The following is a 25317-nucleotide window of genomic DNA, read 5'->3' as shown; positions in this document are numbered from 1 at the left end:
CTCAATTTTATTAATTTATTTTTATTAAAAAAAAAAATATATATATATATATATCAATCAAGGTTGCAGTGAGACGATTACATTGGAAGGGAATGGGACCAATTTTTGGGTTGTAAAGCTGTTTAAATTTATTTTTACAGTAATTTTAGGCTTTATGTTGTCATGGTGGTTGAAGTTGAATATAACTTTACAAAGAAAAGGTTACACACATACGTACATGCATGAATTTGGATGTAGCTCAGATCATTTGGTTTCAGAAGAAATTAATGAAAATTCATATTGAAATCATCACTATTTAAAGGCAGACTTCCTGGGTAAATCTGAGAGCATTTTGTGACATTGTTGAGATCTCTTTGAAATACTAAAGGAGACACTTGAGATTGTTTGTGTTTTTTTTTTCTTTTAAGGACAAATCCAGAGAAGCAAGACTTTCACAAAAGTCCCTGTTTGCTCTCTCTTTAATCACATTGCTGAGAGAAATAAAGTGCTAAACAATTGGGAATCCTCTTTTTTTGTTTTTCTTTCTTACCAGCTAGTTCCCTAAACCTGTTATAGCTCGGAACATATGTCAGGCTGGCATTCAGAAGCCATACGGTTTGCTTGTCAAAGCCACACTTAAAGTGATTGTACTGAAGATGAAGAAGCCCATTTGACAAATAAATCCAATGACATCAGTATCAAAGGATGAGAAGAGTGACTACGAAGCGTTCAACTGTAACACTTACCCTGGGATTGGTTCTCATTAACTCTAATAAAGTGCAGAGTCCTTGTGTAATGAAATAAGCCTTCAGGTGTGTTGTCAATGCTTTTCTGTTTATTATTTATCATCAGCCATTTTATTACTTTAGTCCTCTTTGCACTAACAATGCCTCTAGCCGTAACAATACTCTCAGACTAGAGCATCACAGCCAGATGTTTCTGCCCAGACCATTACTCCACCATCTTCATTTAAGTGCATTGGCCAACAGGGTAACTGCGCTGTCATATTCGACATGGCCAAGATTTGTCTTTTGTGTACACATTTTTTTTTCAGTTCCTCAATGTTATCTCTGAGCCTGGGAATGCTATCTGGTCAGGGACTAATACGAATACCAAGTGCATGAACTATGTTGTTTTTAGTTGATGCATGTGGACAATATTCTTGGAGATGCAATTTTTTTGGGACCGCATCGAGACAACAAGACTTCAAAAACAAGGATGTGATTGCAGGATGAAAACAGAGATTATGTGAAGGTTGAATTTATGGTTATATGACTTTTATATCAACAGTGAAGTCAAGCTGCAAGAAACTCAGACCAGAGCTGGAATTCTGAGTGACCCACGTTGGCTTTATCTTAACATACTTTACTCACTCTAATGCCATCAGTCAATCAAGGCTTAAAGTGGAGAGCACATCAATCACTAAAGTCTGAGCTAGATTCATTTTGTTTGAAGACACTGGGGTGCATACTGATTGTGCCAAATCTTGTCTTCTTCATGTATATGTCCATTTAGTGAATGCTTTGTGATTTGGGTTTTTCCAGATCTCAGTTTATGGGAATTCTAGTTGAGCAGCTGCCAGTTTCATATACCAGTGAGCGAGATGAGATGAGCTCCACTGATGAGCTCCACTGATGCCGAGGAAAGTTATCGCTTCAGGTCGTCGAACCGAGATGGTAGGCTTCTGGCAGACCATCAGTAAATTTAATGTTACAGCCAAACATAACAAAGATATAACACTCATTGATGGCACTGTTCCAGGTTCAATGGTATCTCTAATCTAGCTGCAGAATCCATTAATGGGTGCAGCTAATTTATTAAAGATGCAGTCATAGTTAGTTATCTATAAAGCATGCATACATTTTGCATTTGTTAGTGGGTAAAGAAGAGCATGGCGATAAAAGCAACAGTGCAACCGCTGTCTGCGGAGTTAAGAATTACATTAATGTGCAGCATTTTGTTCAAATAGAGACATATCCAAATGTTGTAGTTTGTATTAAATTATCATCATAATTTGTGTATGTAGGAATTAAAATGTGCATTTGTGGATCAGGCGACGCAAAAAGACTGTTCGTGCAGTAGCTAGTGCTAATGTTGTTATTTTAACCAAACAACAGTACTGTCATGATCAAATCCCTTGCTGTTCTTAATTTATTTCCTTCTCCTTGTTTTATTATTATTAATATTTTAATTCAAATTTTTGTTTGTTTGTTTAATTTAACTTTTTTTTAGTGTATAATATTACTAGATTTTGCTGTGGAAATTTGTTACATGCAATCTCAGTGTGGTATGTGTTTACTACTGAACTACTACAATTTGGTTATTTTCAACCCTGTAAGGAGAGTAACATGTGTAGTGTGCGGTTTCACTTGCATCAGGGTAACAAACATAAAGCTACACTACAACCTCAAACCTAACCTTTAAAATACAGCCTTATTGATTAAAAATACATTGATCCTAAGTCATATTTTTTAATCTTTCGGTCTCTAGCGAAGATCTAACTATATGTATGTTCATGTGTGTTTGTGTGTGTTTGTGTGTGTATTTTTTCTCATCAGAAAAATGAATGGCACAGTGTGGCCCACACACACCACAGATAACTAGTAGATGTCATCAGGGACAGTTCTATTATACTCGACATCCCCATGATCGACTGCAGCCTTGGAGATTGCAGTCATGTGGCCTGATGTGGTAAATGTTATCATTTTACAGCTTTCTTTGTTGAATTCTTCATTTATGTAATGAAGCATTTGCCATATGTTGTTATTATACTTGACCAAGTCCGTTGCTTAAAATCTACAGTTTACTACCAGAACTGAGAACTCGCTCATATCAAATTCATCATGTATTAATTTCCGCTGTGTTGGAATTTTTTTCTTTGATTTTGGTTTCTTCACAAATATCATGATTTAAAATAATGCCTTATTCGATTATAATACAAATTTTAATGTGTTATAGGGATTAGGGTGTAACGGTATGCACAAATCACGGTTCTAAAGTCATGGTTCGGTTCATTTTCAGTACAGTAAGCGAAAGAAATGCAAACAATAAACTGCAGGTTGTTTATTACTATAAACTTTTTTTTAAACAATTTGTTTACACTTTTTAAAAAAATACTTTTAAATAAAATATATATAAAATCAAAAAAGAATAGGAAATAAAATACTGCTGCAAAGTTCTCCACTAAATAAAATACTCTCAGTCTCAAACCAATATCATATAATAAAATATAATGAAAATATAAATAAATAACTACGATTACAGTGCAGCATTACCAATCCCAGCTTGTAAGCCTGCTCATATTTTTAAAATATTTTTAACTTTTCCAAAGTGTGTAGTGCAGCATCAACAGTTTCAGTTTTTAGACCTGCTCAGATTTCGTTATTGCGTTGGACCGATCGGAATTAAGAGCAAAGGTCTGTTCAAATGCCAACGGGAGCTGCGTTTGAATTACAATAGTTTTTTTCCTAGTTGTAGTGATGTTCACACTCGCGTGATACCTTTTGAAAACCTTAGGCCGGTGACACACTGGCATATAGCACCTGTCAAACATAGTCTATTTTGCCTTTATCAGTAGGCTTTATATTTATGCTCAACATGAAGTATAGATATTGTTGTCGAGAAGACAAGATCCTGGTCTGTTGGCGGTTTCCCTCTATGTCACCTACAGTAGCAGCAGCGTGCCAGCACCACGTCAGGCACGATTCTGGTGTGTAAAGAGACAGAAAACGTGAAGCAGCTGTCACGCAACTGACATGCAGCAGAAATGCCACGCTCACACCACGCAGCCAGTGTGTCACCGGCCTTAGAATCAGGCGGCAAGGAAGTCGACCGGAAGTTGAAGTCGGCTGCGTGCTACCATCTTGTAGCAGAACTTCACTTGCGTTAGCATTCCCATTGACTCCCATTCATTTTGGCGTCACTTTGACAGCGAATAACTTTACATCTGAGGCGTTTAAAGACTCCGTTTGTCTATTATTTATTTCTAAAGATACACGACAATGTATAAAGGGCTCCATTACCTTCTATGTTACATTATGGCCCCGTAGAAACAGTTTTTGTAAAAAATAGGCTAACGATTGTGTCATAACCACTCGACTCCCTGTCGCATTAACGTACAGACAAGTGGAGAAGCTCGCAGGCAATTAACTTAATATGGCGTACTGGCGTTACATTTTAAAATACTATACAAAACAATCAGAATACTTACTCCTGCTCACTCACGCCAAAGAACTCCCCGCTCAAGCTCACCGTCTCTGCAAGATTAACGCACACACAGCTACTAGAACATTTACATCTGTCAGACAGGTTGCTGACGTCGTTAAGCTTCGTTTGAGTCTGCACGTCAGAAACGGAAGTGCTAAAAAACGCTAAAAATAGGCTTCAATTGTCTCAGTTGAGTTCCATTGGGGTCGCTGTGTCCATTTCTTTTACTGTCTATGCTTAGAATCAGCTGCAGGGGGAGATTTGCGCTGAACGCGGAGACTTCCGCCACTTAATATGTTCGTTTGGAAACAGGAAAATGTATATGTTCCACACACAAAATGTTGCATTTGGTCATTCAGTACACACGTGCACCGTACCGAAAGCCCTGTACTGAAACGGTCCGGTACGAATACACGTACCGTTACACCCCTAATTGGGATAATTAATATATATTAGGGCTGTATGATTAATCGCATGCGATTGTCATGCTTGTCTTGTCAATAAAGCTGGTTCTGTGATTAGCAGTAAATGTCCATCACCCACTTTCAAATGGAGTGGCATTTACTACATAGAACTGCAATTCGCTGACAAGCTATGCAATATCGCCTTCATAAATAAATGCGATTCATCTGCGATTATGGCACGATATTGCATAGCTTGTCTGCGAATTACGGCTCTGTGTACTAAATTCCGCTCCATTTGAAAGCGGGTTTTATATATATATATATATATATATATATATATATATATATATATATATATATATATATATATAGTATATTTAAGAACTATATCTCTTTTGTAATTTATTAATAGAAATGCAATATACATTAAATATATAATTTCTGTTGTACTTTTTAAAGAGTTAAATTGATTTATTTATTCATTAGATATAAGCATTAGGGCGTTGCCTTGAATTATTATTTTTTTTTTATCAATTGATGTATGCAAAATGTTATTCTTTTTCCATTTTGGTTTTGAAATATTAATTAGGCATGTTCTAGATTTTGTGAGATTCACCCAGTTTTAATTAAAGGTTACATATTTAGAAAAAAAACCAAATGTTCATTAAAGCCTGAAGTGAGTTACACTGTTTATGACTATTCCTCAGATATACTGTAATGTCAGCTATGCAAGGAATCTCAACATGCTGAAAGTGGTTGAGTGCATTTTTTGCTAAATATGAAATGATATAGTGTTTGAAAACCAGTGACTGACCCTGTATCAGATCTGTGTGAGAGTTCCATGTGCGTGGTGGAGTGGGCCCTGAGGCCCTTGGCTGGCCTGCAATTCCCAGAAGCTCTCTTTAAGAGCCTGTGTCTGAGCCAGCTAAATATCAGCTCATTAGCTCAGGCAAATGAGACTGCAATATTAAAAAAAAAAAAAAACAGAAGAAGGAATACTGAATCCATTTAAGCCCTGGTGAGAAACACAGGAAACACTTGCAAGACGAAAGGTAGGAAACAGAGTTTTGTTAGCATACTTTTAGCATATTTTTGCTTATTTTTCTTCCCTGTATCAGACCTTTTTCCTACTGTCCTTGGTCTGTCCTCATATTTCTTGTTCTTCCTCTCATGGTTTCTTTCCCCTTACTCGCTGAATTTTTTTTTTTTTGGTATGTCTGTTCCTCCCTGTCTGTGGCCTATATATTTTGCTTTCACTCTTTCCTTTAGCTCGCAACCTCTTTCACCTTTTGAAGTCTGTAATTTCCTGTAAAATACAGCCATGCTGAATTTCGCCGTCATTTTCCCTAGCCTCGTCTACATCTAATTAGCCAAATGGTTGTTAAGAACACTGGAAACAAGGTCACAGTGATGCCCGTTGATTATTTTCCCCTTGTTGCAGAATACAGCAGAGCTGGTCGGCATGTGTCGATTCATATGCTTGGATGCTTGGAGCTTCACAGATACTGTAACATCCTTTTTTTCTTTTATTTTTTTGATCACCTCATTTACAACAATACTTTTTTTTCATCACGTCATCCTTTTCTTGATACAAAAGATTGCACCAGTGCATCAACTGAGATGTTCTTTTACCAACAATGTATCATGTTATATTTCGCCTCCTTTAACTTCATTGTGCTTCGGGGCTTGCTGATTCTCAGGTACAATCTGCTGACATGCGCTTGAAGAATATGCTTGAAGTAATGTGTCTGTGGTGCAATAAATTGCAATTCCATACTCCTTGCACTGGTGAACTTGAGCCGAACTGCGTGGAAAACTGAATGAAGATGTCGTTTCATGAAGGTGGGCCTCTGAAAGTGAACTAATGATGGAATTATTGTACGCTAAACAAATGTGCGATTGATGGCATTATCGTATTCAAAACAAATGTGTGATTAAATATTAATTTAACGCTGTAAAGATGGGTTTGTGTGTTTAGACAAACTCTAAAGTAAGTTTCTGTTGCAATGGGGATGGAGGTCCCCTGAAGCGGACTGGCACATCGGCATATGAATTAGTATTTTTTAGGAGAGTGTAGCGCACGGAGTGTCACCCCTGTTGCGAGGGACAAGGCTGGGCATGAGTGAGAGGAAGCCATCTTTAGCTGCATGAAATTCCATCTCTGTCAGAACAGGGGCCCTGCAGTGCCGTGAAAAGCAGTTCGTCTTGACAGAATTTAATTTGTTTTTCTTCACTTTTCTTCTCCTTTCTTTTGGGTCAAGGTTGTGCAATGTGTAGCTAAGAGGATGTTTTGTTGGGAGGGGATCTTCAGCTTGATTGTGAATCCAAAGATAACACCTCACTATAGAATCCTTTTCCACAGAGAAGGTTATTGCATGGCTTAGAGAGCACTCGTGTGTGCCCTTTTGCACTAGCAAGACCAACGGGATGACAAGTTACGTCAAGGTTCCTCTCTGTAATGTATTCAGTGAATGGGGTCTCTGCTCTGCTAATTATCCAAAGTAATTAACAGCAGGTTTTAAAGATATTGCATATTATTATGTCATTAAAACTTGCGTGCGGGTAACTGTGGTGGACTACACATGAGTGACATTTGTGGGTGGACATTTTCTCATGTATTGCATTGTACTGTACAATAATATCACTCTGAACATAGTCTTATATTCTGTGAACTGTTGGAAAGGGCAGTGGGATACATCTTTGTTAAAGTCAACATGAAATCAGAATTCACCTTACTTGCTTGATAGACATAAATGCTTACATTTTGCATGATTCATTGATGCATGATATTCAAAAGGGAAAAAAAGTGTTTATTTATTTATTTGTATTATTTCATCAAAATGTAATAAACTGCTCCATCTCTGTAATGACTTATTTTTATTTGATAATGCCAATTCCTCTTATTTTTCGACGGCTTCCACCTTGCCCCATTCTTATAAGTAACACCCACTTTTCACAAACCAATAAATTCCACTGGATTCAATTAAGTCCTGCCGTTCATTGATAAGAATTAGTTTTCAAATGATTCTTTGTTGGAAAGTATTCTTCCATGAAGAAACTTTAACATTCTGGAAGTGGGAACCTTCCCTTTGCACAAAATCACTTTTAAAAATAAAGGTACCTGGATTAACTAAAGAGGGTTTTTAATATCTGTGTCATAGGAGAACCATTTTTTAATCCCTCACAGTGAAATATTCTTAGAGATTTTGTAATTTTAATAGTCTAAATAACCGTTTTGTAATCCATTTAATATTAAAGATTAAAAAATAAACCAAAAAAATGCCAAGAAGGAGCCTTTTGTTTTTAAGAGTGACAAAGTGGAAAAGATGATTCTTCTTCACTAAAAGTTTCTTTGGGGTACCAAAAATGGTTCTTCTATGGCGTCGCTGTTAAAATTGCTTCTCAGTTCACTCTGGCACCTTTATTTTCAGTGTGTGTGTGTGTGTGTATGTGTGTGTTTGTATGTGTGTGTGTATATATATATATATATATATATATATATATATATATATATGGATTTCACTCTGAATGTTACAGTAAGACATGGGCTTTGAAGAAATTGTTGAATGCATCCAGAGAAGTTTTTAAAAACCTGCGCCATGAGCTGTGAATGATGAAGGGCTCGCGCTGTTAGATGAGACAACATGGACTCCACCATAACTCATCACCATGTCCAAATCACAGACCAGTGCATGTTAGACAGCGCTGCGCCACGCAGACCGTGATCTACCCACATCCCTTGCAGCAACAACAACAACAAAAAAGACCTGCAGGGATGGCGGCTTTCAGAACATCCAGGCCTTTCACAAAAAAGAAGCTTTGATTGTAAAGATACTGCATTCAATACTGCCCAGACATTGAAAATCACAAGGAAGAAGTTCATGGTGGGCTTTTTCAGATGCTGATGCATGACATGGGGCTACCTGGATTATCATCTCTTATATATTTATTTATTTTTCCTTTTTTCCCCCAAGAGAGTCATTTCAGATAAGTGCTTTTCTCTGGAAAGCACTGCACTGCAGACCTATGATCTGAACAAGTGACCATCTGTTCAGCCCTCTATTTTTCCCCCAACAAGCAACTTGCACATGTAAGAAGAAATTAGCAAGCTACTCGAACCCCCCCCCACAGATGCTACAGTGCCATACCGGAATTTTTATAGGGGTTCACTGAAGGAATGAACACTGAACGATTTTTATAGTCATTCAAGACTGATAAAAGTGTGCTGCTGTAAATGTACCTGCAGTTAAATCCTCGTGAGGTGGAGGGATGGGGGCACAGCTGAAGAGTGAATGATCCCAGAGATGTCATTTAGAGACAGAATATTATTTAAAAGTGCATTATTAACATGAAAAAGCCCCGAAGAGGCAGCAATTTCCAAAGCTGTGAGTAAAGCTCTTTTTTTCTTTGACAAAAAGGATGCTCTGCGGTTACCAAAAGCACAACCAGAGCTTGTCAAAGCACTGTACTTAGCTTTAGACATTTGCAGAAGTACAAATTGCTGTTTTGAAAAGAGTGTAATTTCGGAAGTAGAATACCTGTGACTAAAAAAGGACTATAAATCCTTGTTAGCTTTGTGAACAGATCCTGTTTTTCTAGGATATGCCAAGCTATATGCATGCTGGCAAGTGATGAGGAGAACGGATTCCAAGCCAGTCAATTTCTTAGAGTCAGTCAGTCGTATACAGAACTCCACAAATTTACTGCCCCCTATGCTAGTACCTCAAGCTGAACCACACTGAGAAGAACTTGCTTGTTAAGCGACGAGTTGCTCTTATTTCGCCCTTCAGTTACCTTGACAAGTTCCACGGTTTATCTTGTTTGATGTAGTTCTGAAAGACTCAAAGAACCATACTGCAATTTTGTCATTATTTATGCACCCTCCTGTCATTCCAAATCTGTGTGATTTTTATTTTCTTTAGTAGAACACAAAATGTGAGTTTTTAAGAATTTCCTGCCTCTCTTTTTCATATATTGAAGGTGAATTGAAGCTGGGGCTGTCAAGCTCCAAAACAATCCAAAATTTCAATGTAATGATCTTTGAGCCACTTCTTTATCACTCTTCCTTTGTGACATGGTGCTGACTGTCACATGAGTTCAGTGGAATTTTTTACTATAATTATTATTTTTACTTTTTGTCATTTTTAAGACATTTAAAAATATCTAATTTTAGATATCTGTATTATGCAATACAGAAATACTCCAAATAAAGTGTAATTATAACTTAATATCAATCTTAAGTCAATAAATATGTTAATGGATTTTAAGTGTACTTGGTATGAAATAAATATATTGCATAGGATGTTTTACTAGGGTTGTTATATCGTGAATCTTTTTGTAGAAATGATAATTTTACTCATTTTGCTTGATTACTTTGCTTGAGATTATTGATTAAGCTTCTTGAGCACTTTACTTTTCTTGAGTCTTTACAGTACATTTGGAGAGCAGTGATGTGCTAAGATGTGGTAACCATGCAGAAAACATATACTGCTTTTATAGTACGCCACAGAAATCTTAAAACATTTTCTCTTTGACCCATTTCATCACACTTTAGAATTTGTCAGTTCTGCTTATCAACCCTGAACGGATTTTCGAAATATTTATTGGCGTCATACTCTTGGGGAAACAACATTGAACTCACACAACAATACCCCATAGGGGAAGGTATAAATTGCATTACTGTCCCTTTAGAATTGTACATGCCATTTACATGTATTTATTTTATAATTTAAATTGTTAGCATAATTTGAATATGTTAGACATGTTCAATTGTGGGGTGATAGTTTGATTATTTTAGACCTGCGGATTGTTCTGAGACTGGAGTATATCTTGTGTTTAGCAGCATTTAGTTCATTTTTGTCTTTCATCAGTTGCTTTGTCACAACAATAATAATAACTAGAAGGTACATTTCCTGAAGAAAATGTGAGTGGTGCTTGCAGTGGCAAAACTCGCCCTTCTGTTGCTAAGGTGTGGTTGCTAGGGTACCCGGGGTGGTTGCTAGGGCGGTTGCTATGGTAACCTGGGTGGTTGCTAGGCAGTTGCTATGGTACTTGGGGTGGTTGCTAAGGTGTTGCTAGGCGGTTGCTAGGGTGTTTTGGCTGGTTGCTAGGCAGTTGCTATGGTCTCCTGGGTGGTTGCTATGATGTTACTAGGTGGTTGGTAGTTGTCACAGATGGTCACTATGTAGTTATTATAGAGTTCTTAGCCCATTTGAGCACTTAGCTAATCACTATTAGCATGTAGCTAATCACTGCTAGCATGACTAGCATGTTGGAAGTCCAGTGTGCAAGCATGAGTCAAAAAATCCAACCGCCATGTCTGTACGATGTTCTGATGCAGAGATATAGGTCGTGCAAAACGGTTGCTAGGGTACTCCATTTGGTTGCTATGGAGTGGCTTGGCAGCTGCCAATGGTGATACTCCAAAGGCTGCTCGCCAATATAAACCAACCCCCATGCCTCTACGATGTTCTGATGCGGAGATATATATCTTGCAAAACGGTTGCTAGGGTACTGTGTTTGGTTGCTAGGGAGTGGCCTGGCAGCTGCCAATGATGATACTCCAATGGTTGCTTGCTAATATAAACCAACCCCCATGCTTCTATGTCTTTCAGATGTTAAGATATCTCTCTATACTTTGGGTTGCTAGGTAGCTCTTAATGGTTGCTAGGGCGTGGCTAGGTTGTCTTGAAGGAGATACATGATTGGCCGTTTGCTGCCCGAGTCAAACGAGCCCACCTTCATGTTTCTATGACACTTCTATCCAAAGTTATTCATTTGATCTTTTTCAATGGAAGTCTATGGGGCTTGTTGCTATGGCACTCTCTATGGTTGCTAGGGCGTGGCTTGATAGATTCACAGTGATCCTGAGAGACTGATTGGTTGCCTGATTCAAATGAGCCCACCCCCTTGTCTCTATGACACTGTGATGCAGAGTTATGTTCAATACAATATCCCTATGTAATTTCCCACAGTAGGAAAAACACAGTGTTTCATGGGCGATCCCTTACCATTGTATGTCTATGGGGCAAATTTGGGGGTCTCTAGCGCCCCAGGGGTACAACTTTTACCCCACTTGGGGGTATGTTCTCGCACAGACTGATAGCCTCTCCAAATGTGGTGATTTACGTGTTTCTGCGAAATTCTTGCTCGGAGCTAGGATCCGTCAAAGTTGACCCCAATGTTAAGTCTATGGGTTTTATCGTCCATTTTTTTCGCCCGGTGTACGAACATCGTACGCCCGATCGCTTATAAAAGTCATAGCACACCATTCCCGAATAGGCCGCACGATTTGACGCCTCTTTTGCGGCTCTGTGACAAAATCTGCGGGACTAGTTACGCGCCGAAATTTTGTCGGAAGAATAATAAGAATAAGAACTAGAAGGTACATTTCCTGAAGAAAATGTGAGTGGTGCTTGCAGTGGCAAAACTCTGCGCCCTGTTGCTAGGTTGTTGCAATGAGGTTGCTACGCTGGTTGCTAAGGTACCCTGGGTGGTTGCTCAGGCGGTTGCTAGGGTCCCCATGATGGTTGCTAAGGTACCCAGGGTGGTTGCTAGGGTAATCTGAATGGTTGCTAGGGTCTTGCTATGTGGTTGCAAGGGTACCCGGGGTGGTTGCTAGGGCGGTTGCTAGGGTCCCCATGATGGTTGCTAGGGCTGTTGCTAGGGTACCCAGGGTGGTTGCTAGGGTGTTGCTATGGGGTTGCTAGGGTACCCAGGGTGGTTGCTAGGGCGGTTGCTAGGGTCCCCATGATGGTTGCTAGGGCCGTTGCTAGGGTAATCAGGATGGTTGCTAGGGTAATCGGGGTGGTTGCTAGGGTGTTGCTATGTGGTTGCTAGGGTACCCGGGGTGGTTGCTAGGGCGGTTGCTAGGGTCCCCATGATGGTTGCTAGGGCCGTTGCTAAGGTACCCAGGGTGGTTGCTAGGGTAATTGGGGCGGTTGCTAGGGTGTTGCTATGTGGTTGCTAGGGTACCCGGGGTGGTTGCTAGGGCGGTTGCTAGGGTCCCCATGATGGTTGCTAGGGCCGTTGCTAAGGTACCCAGGGTGGTTGCTAGGGTAATTGGGGCGGTTGCTAGGGTGTTGCTATGTGGTTGCTAGGGTACCGGGGTGGTTGCTAGGGCGGTTGCTATGGTAACCTGGGTGGTTGCTAGGCAGTTGCTACGGTACTTGGGGTGGTTGCTAAGGTGTTGCTAGGGCGGTTGCTAGGGTGTTTTGGCTGGTTGCTAGGCAGTTGCTATGGTCTCCTGGGTGGTTGCTATGATGTTACTAGGTGGTTGGTAGTTGTCACAGATGGTCACTATGTAGTTATTATAGAGTTGTTAGCCCATTTGAGCACTTAGCTAATCACTATTAGCATTTAGCTAATCACTGCTAGCATGACTAGCATGTTGGAAGTCCAGTGTGCTAGCATGAGTCAAAAAAATCCAACCGCCATGTCTGTACGATGTTCTGATGCAGAGATATAGGTCGTGCAAAACGGTTGCTAGGGTACTCCATTTGGTTGCTATGGAGTGGCTTGGCAACTGCCCATGGTGATACTACAAAGGCTGCTCGTCAATATAAACCAACCCCCATGCCTCTACGATGTTCTGATGCAGAGATATAGATCTTGCAAAACGGTTGCTAGGGTACTGTGTTTGGTTGCTAGGGAGTGGCCTGGCAGCTGCCAATGATGATACTCCAATGGTCGCTTGCTAATATAAACCAACCCCCATGCTTTCTATGTCTTTCAGATGTTAAGATATCTCTCTATACTTTGGGTTGCTAGGTAGCTCTTAATGGTTGCTAGGGCGTGGCTAGGTTGTCTTGAAGGAGATACATGATTGGCCGTTTGCTGCCCGAGTCAAACGAGCCCACTCTCATGTTTCTATGACACTTCTATCCAAAGTTATTCATTTGATCTTTTTCAATGGAATTCTATGGGGCTTGTTGCTATGGTGCTCTTTATGGTTGCTAGGGCGTGGCTTGATAGCTTCATAATGATCCTGAGAGTCTGATTGGTTGCCTGATTCAAATGAGCCCACCCCCTTGTCTCTATGACATTGTGATACGGAGTTATGTTCAATGCAAAATCCCTATGTAATTTCCCATAGTAGGAAAAACACAGTGTTTCATGGGCGATCCCTCACCATAATATGTCTATGGGGCAAATTTGGGGGTCTCTAGCACCCCAGGGGTACAACTTTTACCCCTCTGTGAGGTATGTTCTAGGACAGCCTGATAGCCTCTCCGAATGTGGTGATTTACGTTTTTCTACGAAATTCCCTCTCTGTGCTATAATCCGTCAAAGTTTTCAGTAATGCATTTCCTATGGGACGTTTTTCGGCCATTTTTTCGCCCGCTGTACGAACATCGTACGCCCGATCGCTTATAAAAGTCATAGCACACCTCTCCTCAATAGGCCGCACGATTTGACGCCTGTTTCGTTGGTCTGTGACAAAAACTGCGGGACGAGTTACGCGCCGAAGTTTTGTACGGAAGAAGTAAGAAGAATAATAATAACTAGAAGGTACATTTCCTGAAGAAAATGTGAGTGGTGCTTGCAGTGGCAATACTCGGCGCCCTGTTGTCACCCTTAATGCCTGTGTGATTTTGTGGAGCCATGATATAAGTACTTTATATTGCTATATGGTTGCTAGGGTACTCTAAATTGTTGCTATGGTGTGGCTATATAGTTCATAGAGTGATATTTAAAGATGATTTACCAGCCTGAATCCAAAAAGCCCAAGACAGTGTATCTATATGGTAATTTTGATGATATATAGCTTTTAAATGTTGTTAAACAGTTGCTAGGGTGCTAAAATTGGTTGCTATGGCATGGCTATGAAGTAGTTATGTCAGTACTTATGGACTGCTTGATAGGCCGATTCAAAAGAGCCCTCTGCCAAGCCTCTATGACTTTCTGATCCAAAGATATAATGTCAGATAGTTTCTCCAATGTTAAGTCAATGGGATATTTTCACACATTTTCTTCGCCCGCTGTACGATTATCGTAAGTCCGATTGCTTAGAAAAGTCATAGCACACCTCTCCTCCATAAGTCGCACGTTTTGACATCTCATTCATGGGTCTGCGACAAAAAATGCGGGAGGAGTAGCGTGCCGAAGTTTTGTCAAGGCGGATAGTAATAGTAACACTAGAAGGTACATTTCCTGAAGAAAATGTGAGTGGTGCTTGCAGTGGCAAAACTCGCCCTCTGTTGGTATAGGGTGTTGTAATGAGGTTGCTAGGGTGGTTGCTAGAGAACCCGGGTTGGTTGCTACGGTACATGGGATGGTTGCTAGGGCGGTTGCTAGGGCGGTTGCTAGGGTCCCCATGATGGTTGCTAGGGCCGTTGCTAAGGTACCCAGGATGGTTGCTAGGGTAATCGGGATGGTTGCTAGGGTGTTGCTATGTGGTTTGCTAGGGTACCCGGGGTGGTTGCTAGGGCGGTTGCTAGGGTCCCCATGATGGTTGCTAGGGCAGTTGCTAGGGTACCCAGGGTGGTTGCTAGGGTAATCGGGGTGGTTGCTAGGGTGTTGCTATGTGGTTGCTAGGGTACCCGGGGTGGTTGCTAGGGCGGTTGCTAGGGTCCCCATGATGGTTGCTAGGGCCGTTGCTAGGGTACTCAGGGTGGTTGCTAGGGTAATCGAGGCGGTTGCTAGGGTGTTGCTATGTGGTTGCTAGGGTACCCGGGGTGGTTGCTAGGGCGGTTGCTAGGGTCCCCATGATGGTTGCTAGGGCCGTTGCTAGAGTACCCAGGGTGGTTGCTAGGGTAATCGGGGTGGTTGCTAGGGTGTTGCTATGCGGTTGCTAGGGTACCCGGGGTGGTTGCTAGGGCGGTTGCTAGGGTCCCCATGATGGTTGCTAGGGCCGTTGCTAAGGTACCCAGGGTGGTTGCTAGGGTAATCGGGGCGGTTGCTAGGGTGTTGCTATGTGGTTGCTAGGGTACCCGGGGTGGTTGCTAGGGCGGTTGCTAGGGTGTTTTGGCTGGTTGGTAGGCAGTTGCTACGGTACTTGGGGTGGTTGCTAAGGTGTTGCTAGGCGGTTGCTAGGGTGTTTTGGCTGGTTGCTAGGCAGTTGCTATGGTCTCCTGGGTGGTTGCTATGATGTTACTAGGTGGTTGGTAGTTGTCACAGATGGTCACTATGTAGTTATTATAGAGTCCTTAGCCCATTTGAGCACTTAGCTAATCACTATTAGCATGTAGCTAATCACTGCTAGCATGACTAGCATGTTGGAAGTCCAGTGTGCTAGCATGAGTCAAAAAATCCAACCGCCATGTCTGTACGATGTTCTGATGCAGAGATATAGGTCGTGCAAAACGGTTGCTAGGGTACTCCATTTGGTTGCTATGGAGTGGCTTGGCAGCTGCCAATGGTGATACTCCAAAGTCTGCTTGACAATATAAACCAACCCCCATTCTTCTATGTGTTTCAGATGTTAAGATATCTCTCTATACTTTGGGTTGCTAGGTAGCTCTTAATGGTTGCTAGGGCGTGGCTAGGTTGTCTTGAAGGAGATACATGATTGGCCGTTTGCTGCCCGAGTGAAACGAGCCCACTCTCATGTTTCTATGACACTTCTATCCAAAGTTATTCATTTGATCTTTTTCAATGGAATTCAATGGGGCTTGTTGCTATGGTGCTCTATATGGTTGCTATGGCGTGGCTTGATAGCTTCATAGTGATCATGAGAGTCTGATTGGTTGCCTGATTCAAATGAGCCCACCCCCTTGTCTGTATGACTATGTGATCCATAGTTATGTTCAATGCAAAATCCCTATGTAATTTCCCACAGTAGGAAAAACACATTGTTTCATTGGTGATCCCTCACCATTGGCATAGAATGGGGCAACTTTGGGGGGCTCTTGCGCCCCAGGGGTACAACTTATACCCCATTGCGGGGTATGATCGCGCACAGCCTGATAGCCTCTCCAAATGTGGTGATTCACATGTTTCTGCAAAATTCTCTCTCGGAGCTACGAGCCGTCAAAGTTGGCCGCAATGCATTGTCTATGGGATTTTTCGCCCGATTTTTCGCCCGGTGTACGAACATCGTACACCCGATCGCTTATAAAAGTCATAGCACACCATTCCCGAATAGGCCGCACGATTTGACGCCTCTTTTATGGGTCTGTGACAAAAGCTGCGGGACGAGTTACGCGCCGAAATTTTGTACGGAATCTATAAGAAGAAGAATAAGAATAACTAGAAGGTACATTTCCTGAAGAAAATGTGAGTGGTGCTTGCAGTGGCAAAACTCGCCCCTCTGTTGCTAGGGTGTTGCAATGAGGTTGCTAGGGTATATGGGGGTGGTTGCTAGGGCGGTTGCTAGGGTCCCCATGATGGTTGCTAGGGCCGTTGCTAAGGTACCCAGGGTGGTTGCTAGGGTAATCGGGATGGTTGCTAGGGTGTTGCTATGTGGTTGCTAGGGTACCCGGGGTGGTTGCTAGGGCGGTTGCTAGGGTCCCCATGATGGTTGCTAGGGCCGTTGCTAAGGTACCCAGGGTGGTTGCTAGGGTAATCGGGATGGTTGCTAGGGTGTTGCTATGCGGTTGCTAGGGTACCCGGGGTGGTTGCTAGGGCGGTTGCTAGGGTCCCCATGATGGTTGCTAGGGCCGTTGCTAAGGTACCCAGGGTGGTTGCTAGGGTAATCGGGATGGTTGCTAGGGTGTTGCTATGTGGTTGCTAGGGTACCGGGGTGGTTGCTAGGGCGTTTGCTAGGGTCCCCATGATGGTTGCTAGGGCGGTTGCTAGGGTACCCAGGGTGGTTGCTAGGGTAATCGGGGCGGTTGCTAGGGTGTTGCTATGTGGTTGCTAGGGTACCCGGAGTGGTTGCTAGGGCGGTTGCTAGGGTCCCCATGATGGTTGCTAGGGCCGTTGCTAGGGTTCTCAGGGTGGTTGCTAGGGTAATCGAGGCGGTTGCTAGGGTGTTGCTATGTGGTTGCTAGGGTACCCGGGGTGGTTGCTAGGGCGGTTGCTAGGGTCCCCATGATGGTTGCTAGGGCCATTGCTAGGGTACTCAGGGTGGTTGCTAGGGTAATTGGGGTGGTTGCTAGGGTGTTGCTATGTGGTTGCTAGGGTACCCGGGGTGGTTGCTAGGGCGGTTGCTAGGGTCCCCATGATGGTTGCTAGGGTCGTTGCTAAGGTACCCAGGGTGGTTGCTAGGGTAATTGGGGCGGTTGCTAGGGTGTTGCTATGTGGTTGCTAGGGTACCCGGGGTGGTTGCTAGGCAGTTGCTATGGTATCCTGGGTGGTTGCTATGATGTTACTAGGTGGTTGGTAGTTGTCACAGATGGTCACTATGTAGTTATTATAGAGTTCTTAGCCCATTTGAGCACTTAGCTAATCACTATTAGCATGTAGCTAATCATTGCTAGCATGACTAGCATGTTGGAAGTCCAGTGTGCTAGCATGAGTGAAAAAATCCAACCGCCATGTCTGTACGATGTTCTGATGCAGAGATATAGGTCGTGCAAAACGGTTGCTAGGGTACTCCGTTTGGTTGCTATGGAGTGGCTTGGCAGCTGCCAATGGTGATACTCCAAAGGCTGCTCGCCAATATAAACCAACCCCCATGCCTCTACGATGTTCTGATGCGGAGATATAGATCTTGCAAAACGGTTGCTAGGGTACTGTGTTTGGTTGCTAGGGAGTGGCCTGGCAGCTGCCAATGATGATACTTCAAAGTCTGCTTGACAATATAAACCAACCCCCATGCTTCTATGTCTTTCAGATGTTAAGATATCTCTCTATACTGTGGGTTGCTAGGTAGCTCTTAATGGTTGCTAGGGCGTGGCTAGGTTGTCTTGAAGGAGATACATGATTGGCCGTTTGCTGCCCGAGTCAAACGAGCCCACCCTCACGTTTCTATGACACTTCTATCCAAAGTTATTCATTTGATCTTTTTCAATGGAAGTCTATGGGGCTTGTTGCTATGGTGCTCTATATGGTTGCTAGGGCGTGGCTTGATAGCTTCATAATGATCCTGAGAGTCTGATTGGTTGCCTGATTCAAATGAGCCCACCCCCTTGTCTCTATGACACTGTGAAGCCGAGTTATGTTCAATACAATATCCCTATGTAATTTCCCATTGTAGGAAAAACAGTGTTTCATGGGCGATCCCGCACCATTGTATGTCTATGGGGCAACTTTGGGGGTCTCTAGCGCCCCAGGGGTACAACTTGTACCCCTCTGCGAGGTATGTTCTCGCACAGCCTGATAGCCTCTCCAAATGTGGTGATTCACGTGTTTCTGCAAAATTTTCTCTCGGAGCTATGCTCCGTCAAATTTTTTTTTAATGCATTTCCTATGGGACGTTTTTCGGCCGATTTTTCGCCCGCTGTACGAACATCGTACGCCCGATCGCTTATAAAAGTCATAGCACACCTCTCCTCAATAGGGCGCACGATTTGACGCCTGTTTCGTTGGTCTGTGACAAAAACTGCGGGACGAGTTACGCGCCGAAGTTTTGTACGGAAGAAGTAAGAAGAAGAAGAAGAATAATAAGTATGTGAGATAATAATAGTGATGCCTTGCCTCCGGCAAGCACCACTAATAAGTATGTGAGATAATAATAGTGATGCCTTGCCTCCGGCAAGCACCACTAATAAGTATGTGAGATAATAATAGTGATGCTTTGCCTCCGGCAAGCACCACTAATTAGAATAATTACTAAATGATTGTGAAGTGCTTGGTCGTGTTTCATTTCAATGTACAAGTTTAGTCGCCAGTGTGCTTTCATTTAGCAAGACAATATACACATATGGCAGGAGCTGTTTCCCTAGAGCAACATGGTATTAAGTGTCTTAATGAAAGGCTTGATTGTGTTAGGCTTCACTTAGAAACTACCCAGTTTATGTGTCTGTCCTGCCCAGAATCACATTTGTGATGTCTGCGTTATCAGCACAGAGTCTTAATCACCAGACAGTCACTGACTTGCCAAATTGCCTTGACTTAAAGTGTTTCCACACTTTGAATGATTCCTTCAGTCCTTACCCAATTTCAGTTGTTCCCCCCTGGTCTGCTTTCACACTAATTTCTGATGTGACGAGCTTTAAAATTCTTATAAAAATTGGGAATAATGTTTGCTTTACCTTTTCGATATTGCAAATCTATTTCAAGGGTATTTCAATCATTCATATTGAATAAAATTACATTGAGGAATTTAGAGCAGTCTTAAAGGAATAGTTCACCCCAAAATTTCTTTCTAATGCTATATATAAAATAATATATTTTGAACAACCAAACAGTCGTTGGTCCCCATTGACTTCCATAGAAGGGAAAGAAATATTATGGAAGTCAGTGGGGTCAATGGGGAAATCACCTGTTTGATTACCAGCATTCTTCAAAATCCCTTCTTTTATGTTCAACATTCATAGGGGTTTGGTACAACATGATGATGAGTAAATTATGACAAGATTTTTCATTTTTGGGTGACACTTTACAGCTTTTCATTGCTTTTAAAAAGCACATGAACCGCTGTCTGGTTTCATTGTCGATATTGTAGCTGAATTCTGTGTTCCAGAGTCAAAAGCAGCCCACTCTTTAAGCTTGGCTTTAGAAAGTCAAGCTCACAGACTTTAAGGGCAAACAGACTATCATCTTGCCATTTTGTCGATCGGCTTGGTTTTTGCCCAGAGTAAAATTGTGTTATACGCACTTGTGGGTATACTGTATCAGCACAAGCGAACATTACTTATTCACATTCTGCACTACTGATGTAACAGTGCTGGCTATGCAGGAGTCTTTTAGATGCATGAATGTATATTTAAAATTAAAAATATAATTTTATAAATGAGACCTAGAACAATAACTATTTGAATGAAGTAACATCTTGAAGTAAATGTCTTCATTATTTTTGCATATTAAAAATAAAATACATATGTTTTCAAGAGTCGTGCTGCACACCTCCTTAAGGCACAGCCACTGGCCTAGATGACAAGAACCCTCAAACTAATTTTCATTAGAAGTCATGCAGTTCTTTGGTATAAACAAACCAGACTTTTGCATCAAACAAATCGGAACATTTTTTTTTACTTTTGTACCTTTGCAGGGTTCATAATTGCCCTTAATTACATTGCCATGTTAGTCTGGGATTGAAAAAAAAAACACATTTGGAAATATCTATAGTGCCTAGATATTTAACCTCTCAAATATTTAACCTCCTTTTCAATTTACTGCATGTTTAGAAGCAGTGTTGGGGAAATTTACTTTTAAAAGTAATGCATTTCAATATTGCGTTACTTCCTTAAAAAGTAACTAATATTACTTAGTAACTAAAACTACATTACTTAGTTGCTTTTTATGGAACGTTATTGAGTCGTGTCCTGAGTTTGCATTTGATTGTTTTTATTAATTTTGAGGAATACTGAATCAGATTTTGTGCGAGTGAGATGAGTAAATACATGTTGACATTTAGTCTAGAACTACAGTAACATCATATTCACACAGTGCACACAACACCTCTGCACTTGCTCCTGATTTCTCTCAACATGAGGACAGGAGAGCTATCAGTCAATACAATACAACTGCTGTTACTTTTTGAAAAAATAGCTTCGATATTAGATTAAAATAATGCATTACTTGACTAGTACTTGACAAATAGTAATCTGATAATGTAACTCTCGTTACATGTAATGCATTACCGCCTGATGATTCTGATGATTTTGCCTGAGGTGTTTGTTGGACTTCCTACTCTTCCTAAGGTTTTTTTTTTTTTTTTTTTTTTTTTGCGCTCTCTTACTAATAACCCATATTAATCAAACATAAGGTGCTTTATACCTCCACAGCTTCATTTATAATCATAGTTAACTATCCAGAACAGATGTTCATATCTAGACTCGGTCTACTGTACGGGTTATTGTTTTCTTATTCCTCCATTACGTATTTCTTTGAAGCGGAGTTCAAATTTTAATGGATTTTTATGCTTGATGTACAAAGAAGTCACCTTCTCTGGTCTACAGTCCCTTTGGTTTTCAACACAATGAATGAGAGCTGAAACATATAGCCCTTTTCAAAAGCCTGACATCCACTTGAAGTAATGTGCACAGGTCATAATAACACAAGACTCAAATAAATTTTGTTTGTGTTCTTCCATTTTGTCCGCAGTGTTTCTCGCTTTCTCGCCACTGCAGTCTTTGCTTGTAGGCCAGTGTGAATGCAGTAATGATGTGCTGAATTATGCAGCAGACCCTCTGATAGGTTCTTTTGCTTTTACTCAAAACTCCCTTCTAGGCATCTGTCCTTTTACGTTTATTGAACTCACTCTTAAATATTTCTCTTTTTACCTCCTTTGCTCCCATCATTTCCACCCCTTCTCTTTATTCCCACTTCACACACCCTGCTTCCATCCAAATGTCCAGATCTCTTTAATTTTTTCCCCCAATACCCCCCTCCCCCACCATTGGTCTTTCCCAAACGGATCTTGCTTTCCCAAGTCTTAATCCCCCATTCTGTGTGTCTTTTTCCCAGTGTCAAAAAAAAAAAAAAAAAAACACAAAGAGAATTAATGGAGGAGAGAGAAGGAGCTAAATGAGAGAAGAAATTATGACGTCAGCATGCCTTCTGGTTCAAAGCTATGACATTAGCAGACTGAAACGTAGCCAGTATGATAGCGAGATAGATGTGCTTTTGCGTTTGTGGGTGTGTGAATATGCTGCCAAGCCCTGAGTCAGTGCATTACTTAATATGCACATTAGAGCTAGTATAGGTATGTTTGTGCAATACATAAAATGGTATATCACACTATTGCCTGTCTGTGCACTCACGTACAGGTAGTTGTGTGTAAATAAGTGTGTTTAGTGGGAGGTTAATTAAAGAGAGTGTGTACATTCACATCTACAGCTAAGGCAGAGGGATGGGTGGGTAGGTTTTGATGGCTGGTGTACAAAGTGACTAGAAAATGATTCATGGTGTTGCTGGCACTTACAAGGGCCTTCCATTTGTATCAGTACAAGCGTGCCGTCTCTCCCTCTCTCTCTTGTTCTTGTGTGCTCTTGGTTTTTTTTTCTCATTGTGAGGAACACAAACAAAAGGTGCGGAGGGCGACCTCATCCCCTCTCTTCTTCTTTATATCCACTTTTATTTACTCAGTCTGTTCTGGATCTACCCAGGCAGGGATGGACGCTTTACGACCAGGCAGATTTAATGCAGAGAATCGAAACTCTCTCCTGCATTGAAAGATCTAATGCATGAATCAGTGCAAGAGAAGTAATGATTTCCCATATTCCCTGGGGAATGGTGGGGTTCAGGCAGGTGAGACAAGTTAGCTTTCTTCTCCAATCCCTATGCAGACTAAAATACCGCTGCCGGGGTTAATGTATCTTGGTATCTGGTGGTGTCCTAATTGATGCTAATGGACCGTATGGTGATGGCTTGCCTTTCATGTTTTCCCTTTGTTCAGTTCAGTTATGTTGTTTCTAACAGTCCTTCTTTCTTTTCTCCCTCAAGGTCTCGTTCCTGCATAAAACGCTACCCACCCAAGTGACTCTTTGGCCGTGTCATGGCGGCAAGGCCTGCCCTTTCGTTCTTATTGGCTGTGCTGGCGTGCACTGGGCCGGCCCAGCCCTCACCCCCACTGCTGCTCCGCCCCCGGGAGAGAGAGAGGGACTCTGGAGGGGCTTCGGGCGGAGTCAACATCGCTGTAGTCCACTCCGGCTCCTCCCACCTCCCGGAAACGAGTGCCGGGGTGGGGGGTGTGGGCGGTGCCTCTTCGACAGGCTCCGGCTCTGGTGCCGGGCCAAGCAGCAGCAACTCGGGGACAGGTTTTCTGAGTCGGGCCTGGTCAGGACAAGTGGGAGAGAGCGTGATGACGCCATGGGGACCTGCAAACGTGATCTGGCTGGCCGTGAACGAGAGCAGTCCTGGGAGCCTCTTGCTACAGTTGTGTGAGTTACTGGCTACCACTCCACTACAAGGCCTTGTGTTTGAGGAAGAGAAGCCGCCACCGCCCAACCGGGCACCATTAGCACCTATGCTGGAATTTGTCTCGGCCCAAACAGGAGTGCCTGTGATTGCCGTTGGTGGAGGGGCTGGCTTGGGGAGGGAGCCACAGGTAAGAGTTAAGATTCATTCATGTTGCGTAAGATTTAATGGTTCTTCATAAATTTGATATATTAGATGTGATTTCCCCAAACAAGATAAATGGTTTCTCTAACCAGAAATAATTATCTTAATTATTTATTCATCCAGATGTATATGATTTTCTTACTTATGTGGAACTCACATGGATATTTTAGGGAATATAATCCATCTTTGTGAGTATATGAGTCCATCTTTTGTTGGTACCTCAAAGTTAACACAGTGGTACTCCATACGACCCCAGTTGGTGAACCAGTCTTCTGAAATGGAACGATAGGTGTGTGTGAGGGAAAAATATTAATATTTTACAACTATGAACCATAGCTTCTAGCCAACTGTCAGCACTCTGTGAGGCGTGATGTAAGTGCTTTGTGAAACTCATGCAACAAGTTTGTAAAACCCTGTGCCTCTGATTCATTTCATGTGTAAGTTTCAAAGCGAAGTTTTGGCTGGAGTATTTTTTAAACCACAGCCGATTTCATTGGTCAATTCAGTCATGCAGTCATGCACGTGTCAAGAAAAGGCTTTATAGACTTGATAGCAAACAAAGGGTAATTCTGTCTATTAGGATATGCTACCAACACTACAGTATATTTAAGGTTAAGGTGTAGGTTAAGGTTAGGGGTTAATATTTTTTCCAGTGTTGTGTAGGCAATCAATGCTGTGATTGACATGACCAGTGAAATCTTTAAAATTGGCTGCAGGACTGGGTTCACACTAGGTTTTTTTTATTGTTGGTGTTGACGGTGTTACCCTTGTTAAGCTGTAAAACCGGTTACGTCACTTGCCCACTGTCATTTTGAATTTTAGAATAGTAAAAATAATTTATTTAGAGAACAAACACTAAAGTTAAAATCTGAATGTGCCAAATGACAGTTGCATCATAGATAAGCTGCTGGAGCCAAATGTTTTATCTCGTGAGGAGAGTGAGTTGAGCTGACTGACAAGAAGAGTGAGGTGAGACGGACAAGTTGATGACGTAAGATTTCGTTTCAAAATGAAATACAAAAGCATTTGACAAAATTTTGGATTTTGAAAAGCCTTTTGATCTTTATCATTTATCTAAGGTGAATTAGATAATAATATTTTTTTTTATATTTGTCTCTTATTTATTTGGTTCCACTGGTTGCTGATTTTTACTTCATTTAAACTTTGTGTTATAATTATTTATTTATTTATTTTATTTTACATCAAGGTGTATGTCATGCCTCCAACTTTATTTGTTTTGCTAAACACTTTTTGACTGCCCCCATCTAGCAGCTGGTGCTAACTTGGCTAGCCAGACAGACCCCTTGGTGCAGTCTAATTGAAAATATACTAAAGCTCATTACCATTTTCTTTAGACCTAATTCTTTTTTTTCTTTTTTCTTTTCTGGAATGCACAAAAACACTTTCCCCCAGAGATAATAAGGTAATAGTAGGCTATTTGGTCATTTTTCAGCCATGAACACAGTTGTTCTCCCAACGTACACCGCTCTTAGCAGCCTGGAATGGAATGGAATGTTGGCTTAGAGGGAGAAGGGCAGAAGGGCAGAGGTTTGCGAAAGTGATGTTCCATCATTCGACCAGGTCTCGAGAAATTTGTACCTTTTGCCCTCCAAAGTTGTATCCACTCTCCAAAAACATTTCAGAATGGCAGATGCAGAGAGGATTTCTGATTGGTTGA

At 41.7% G+C, this 25317-nt stretch overlaps 1 protein-coding gene across 4 annotated transcripts in view; it reads left to right on the top strand.

Annotated features, from left to right (window-relative positions):
• LOC113093041 (glutamate receptor ionotropic, NMDA 2D) overlaps positions 1 to 25317 on the top strand; it is a 76144-nt gene that overhangs the window by 5865 nt on the left and 44962 nt on the right. For 2 of the 4 annotated variants that reach the window (XM_026258867.1, XM_026258868.1), the window contains exons 2-3: positions 2538 to 2670; positions 23022 to 23625. In XM_026258867.1, coding sequence (XP_026114652.1) covers positions 23074 to 23625 — 552 coding nt within the window. In that variant the 5' untranslated portion in view covers positions 2538 to 2670; positions 23022 to 23073. Of the gene's footprint in view, positions 1 to 2537; positions 2671 to 22703; positions 23626 to 25317 lie in introns of those variants that run through there. The other 2 variants (XM_026258870.1, XM_026258869.1) reach the window with 2 other exon arrangements.

Source organism: Carassius auratus, unplaced genomic scaffold (assembly GCF_003368295.1).
Source record: "Carassius auratus strain Wakin unplaced genomic scaffold, ASM336829v1 scaf_tig00214847, whole genome shotgun sequence".
Taxonomy (NCBI): domain Eukaryota; kingdom Metazoa; phylum Chordata; class Actinopteri; order Cypriniformes; family Cyprinidae; genus Carassius; species Carassius auratus.
The sequence above is the reverse complement of the archived record's forward strand: the minus strand, read 5'-3'. Positions and strand labels throughout refer to the sequence as shown.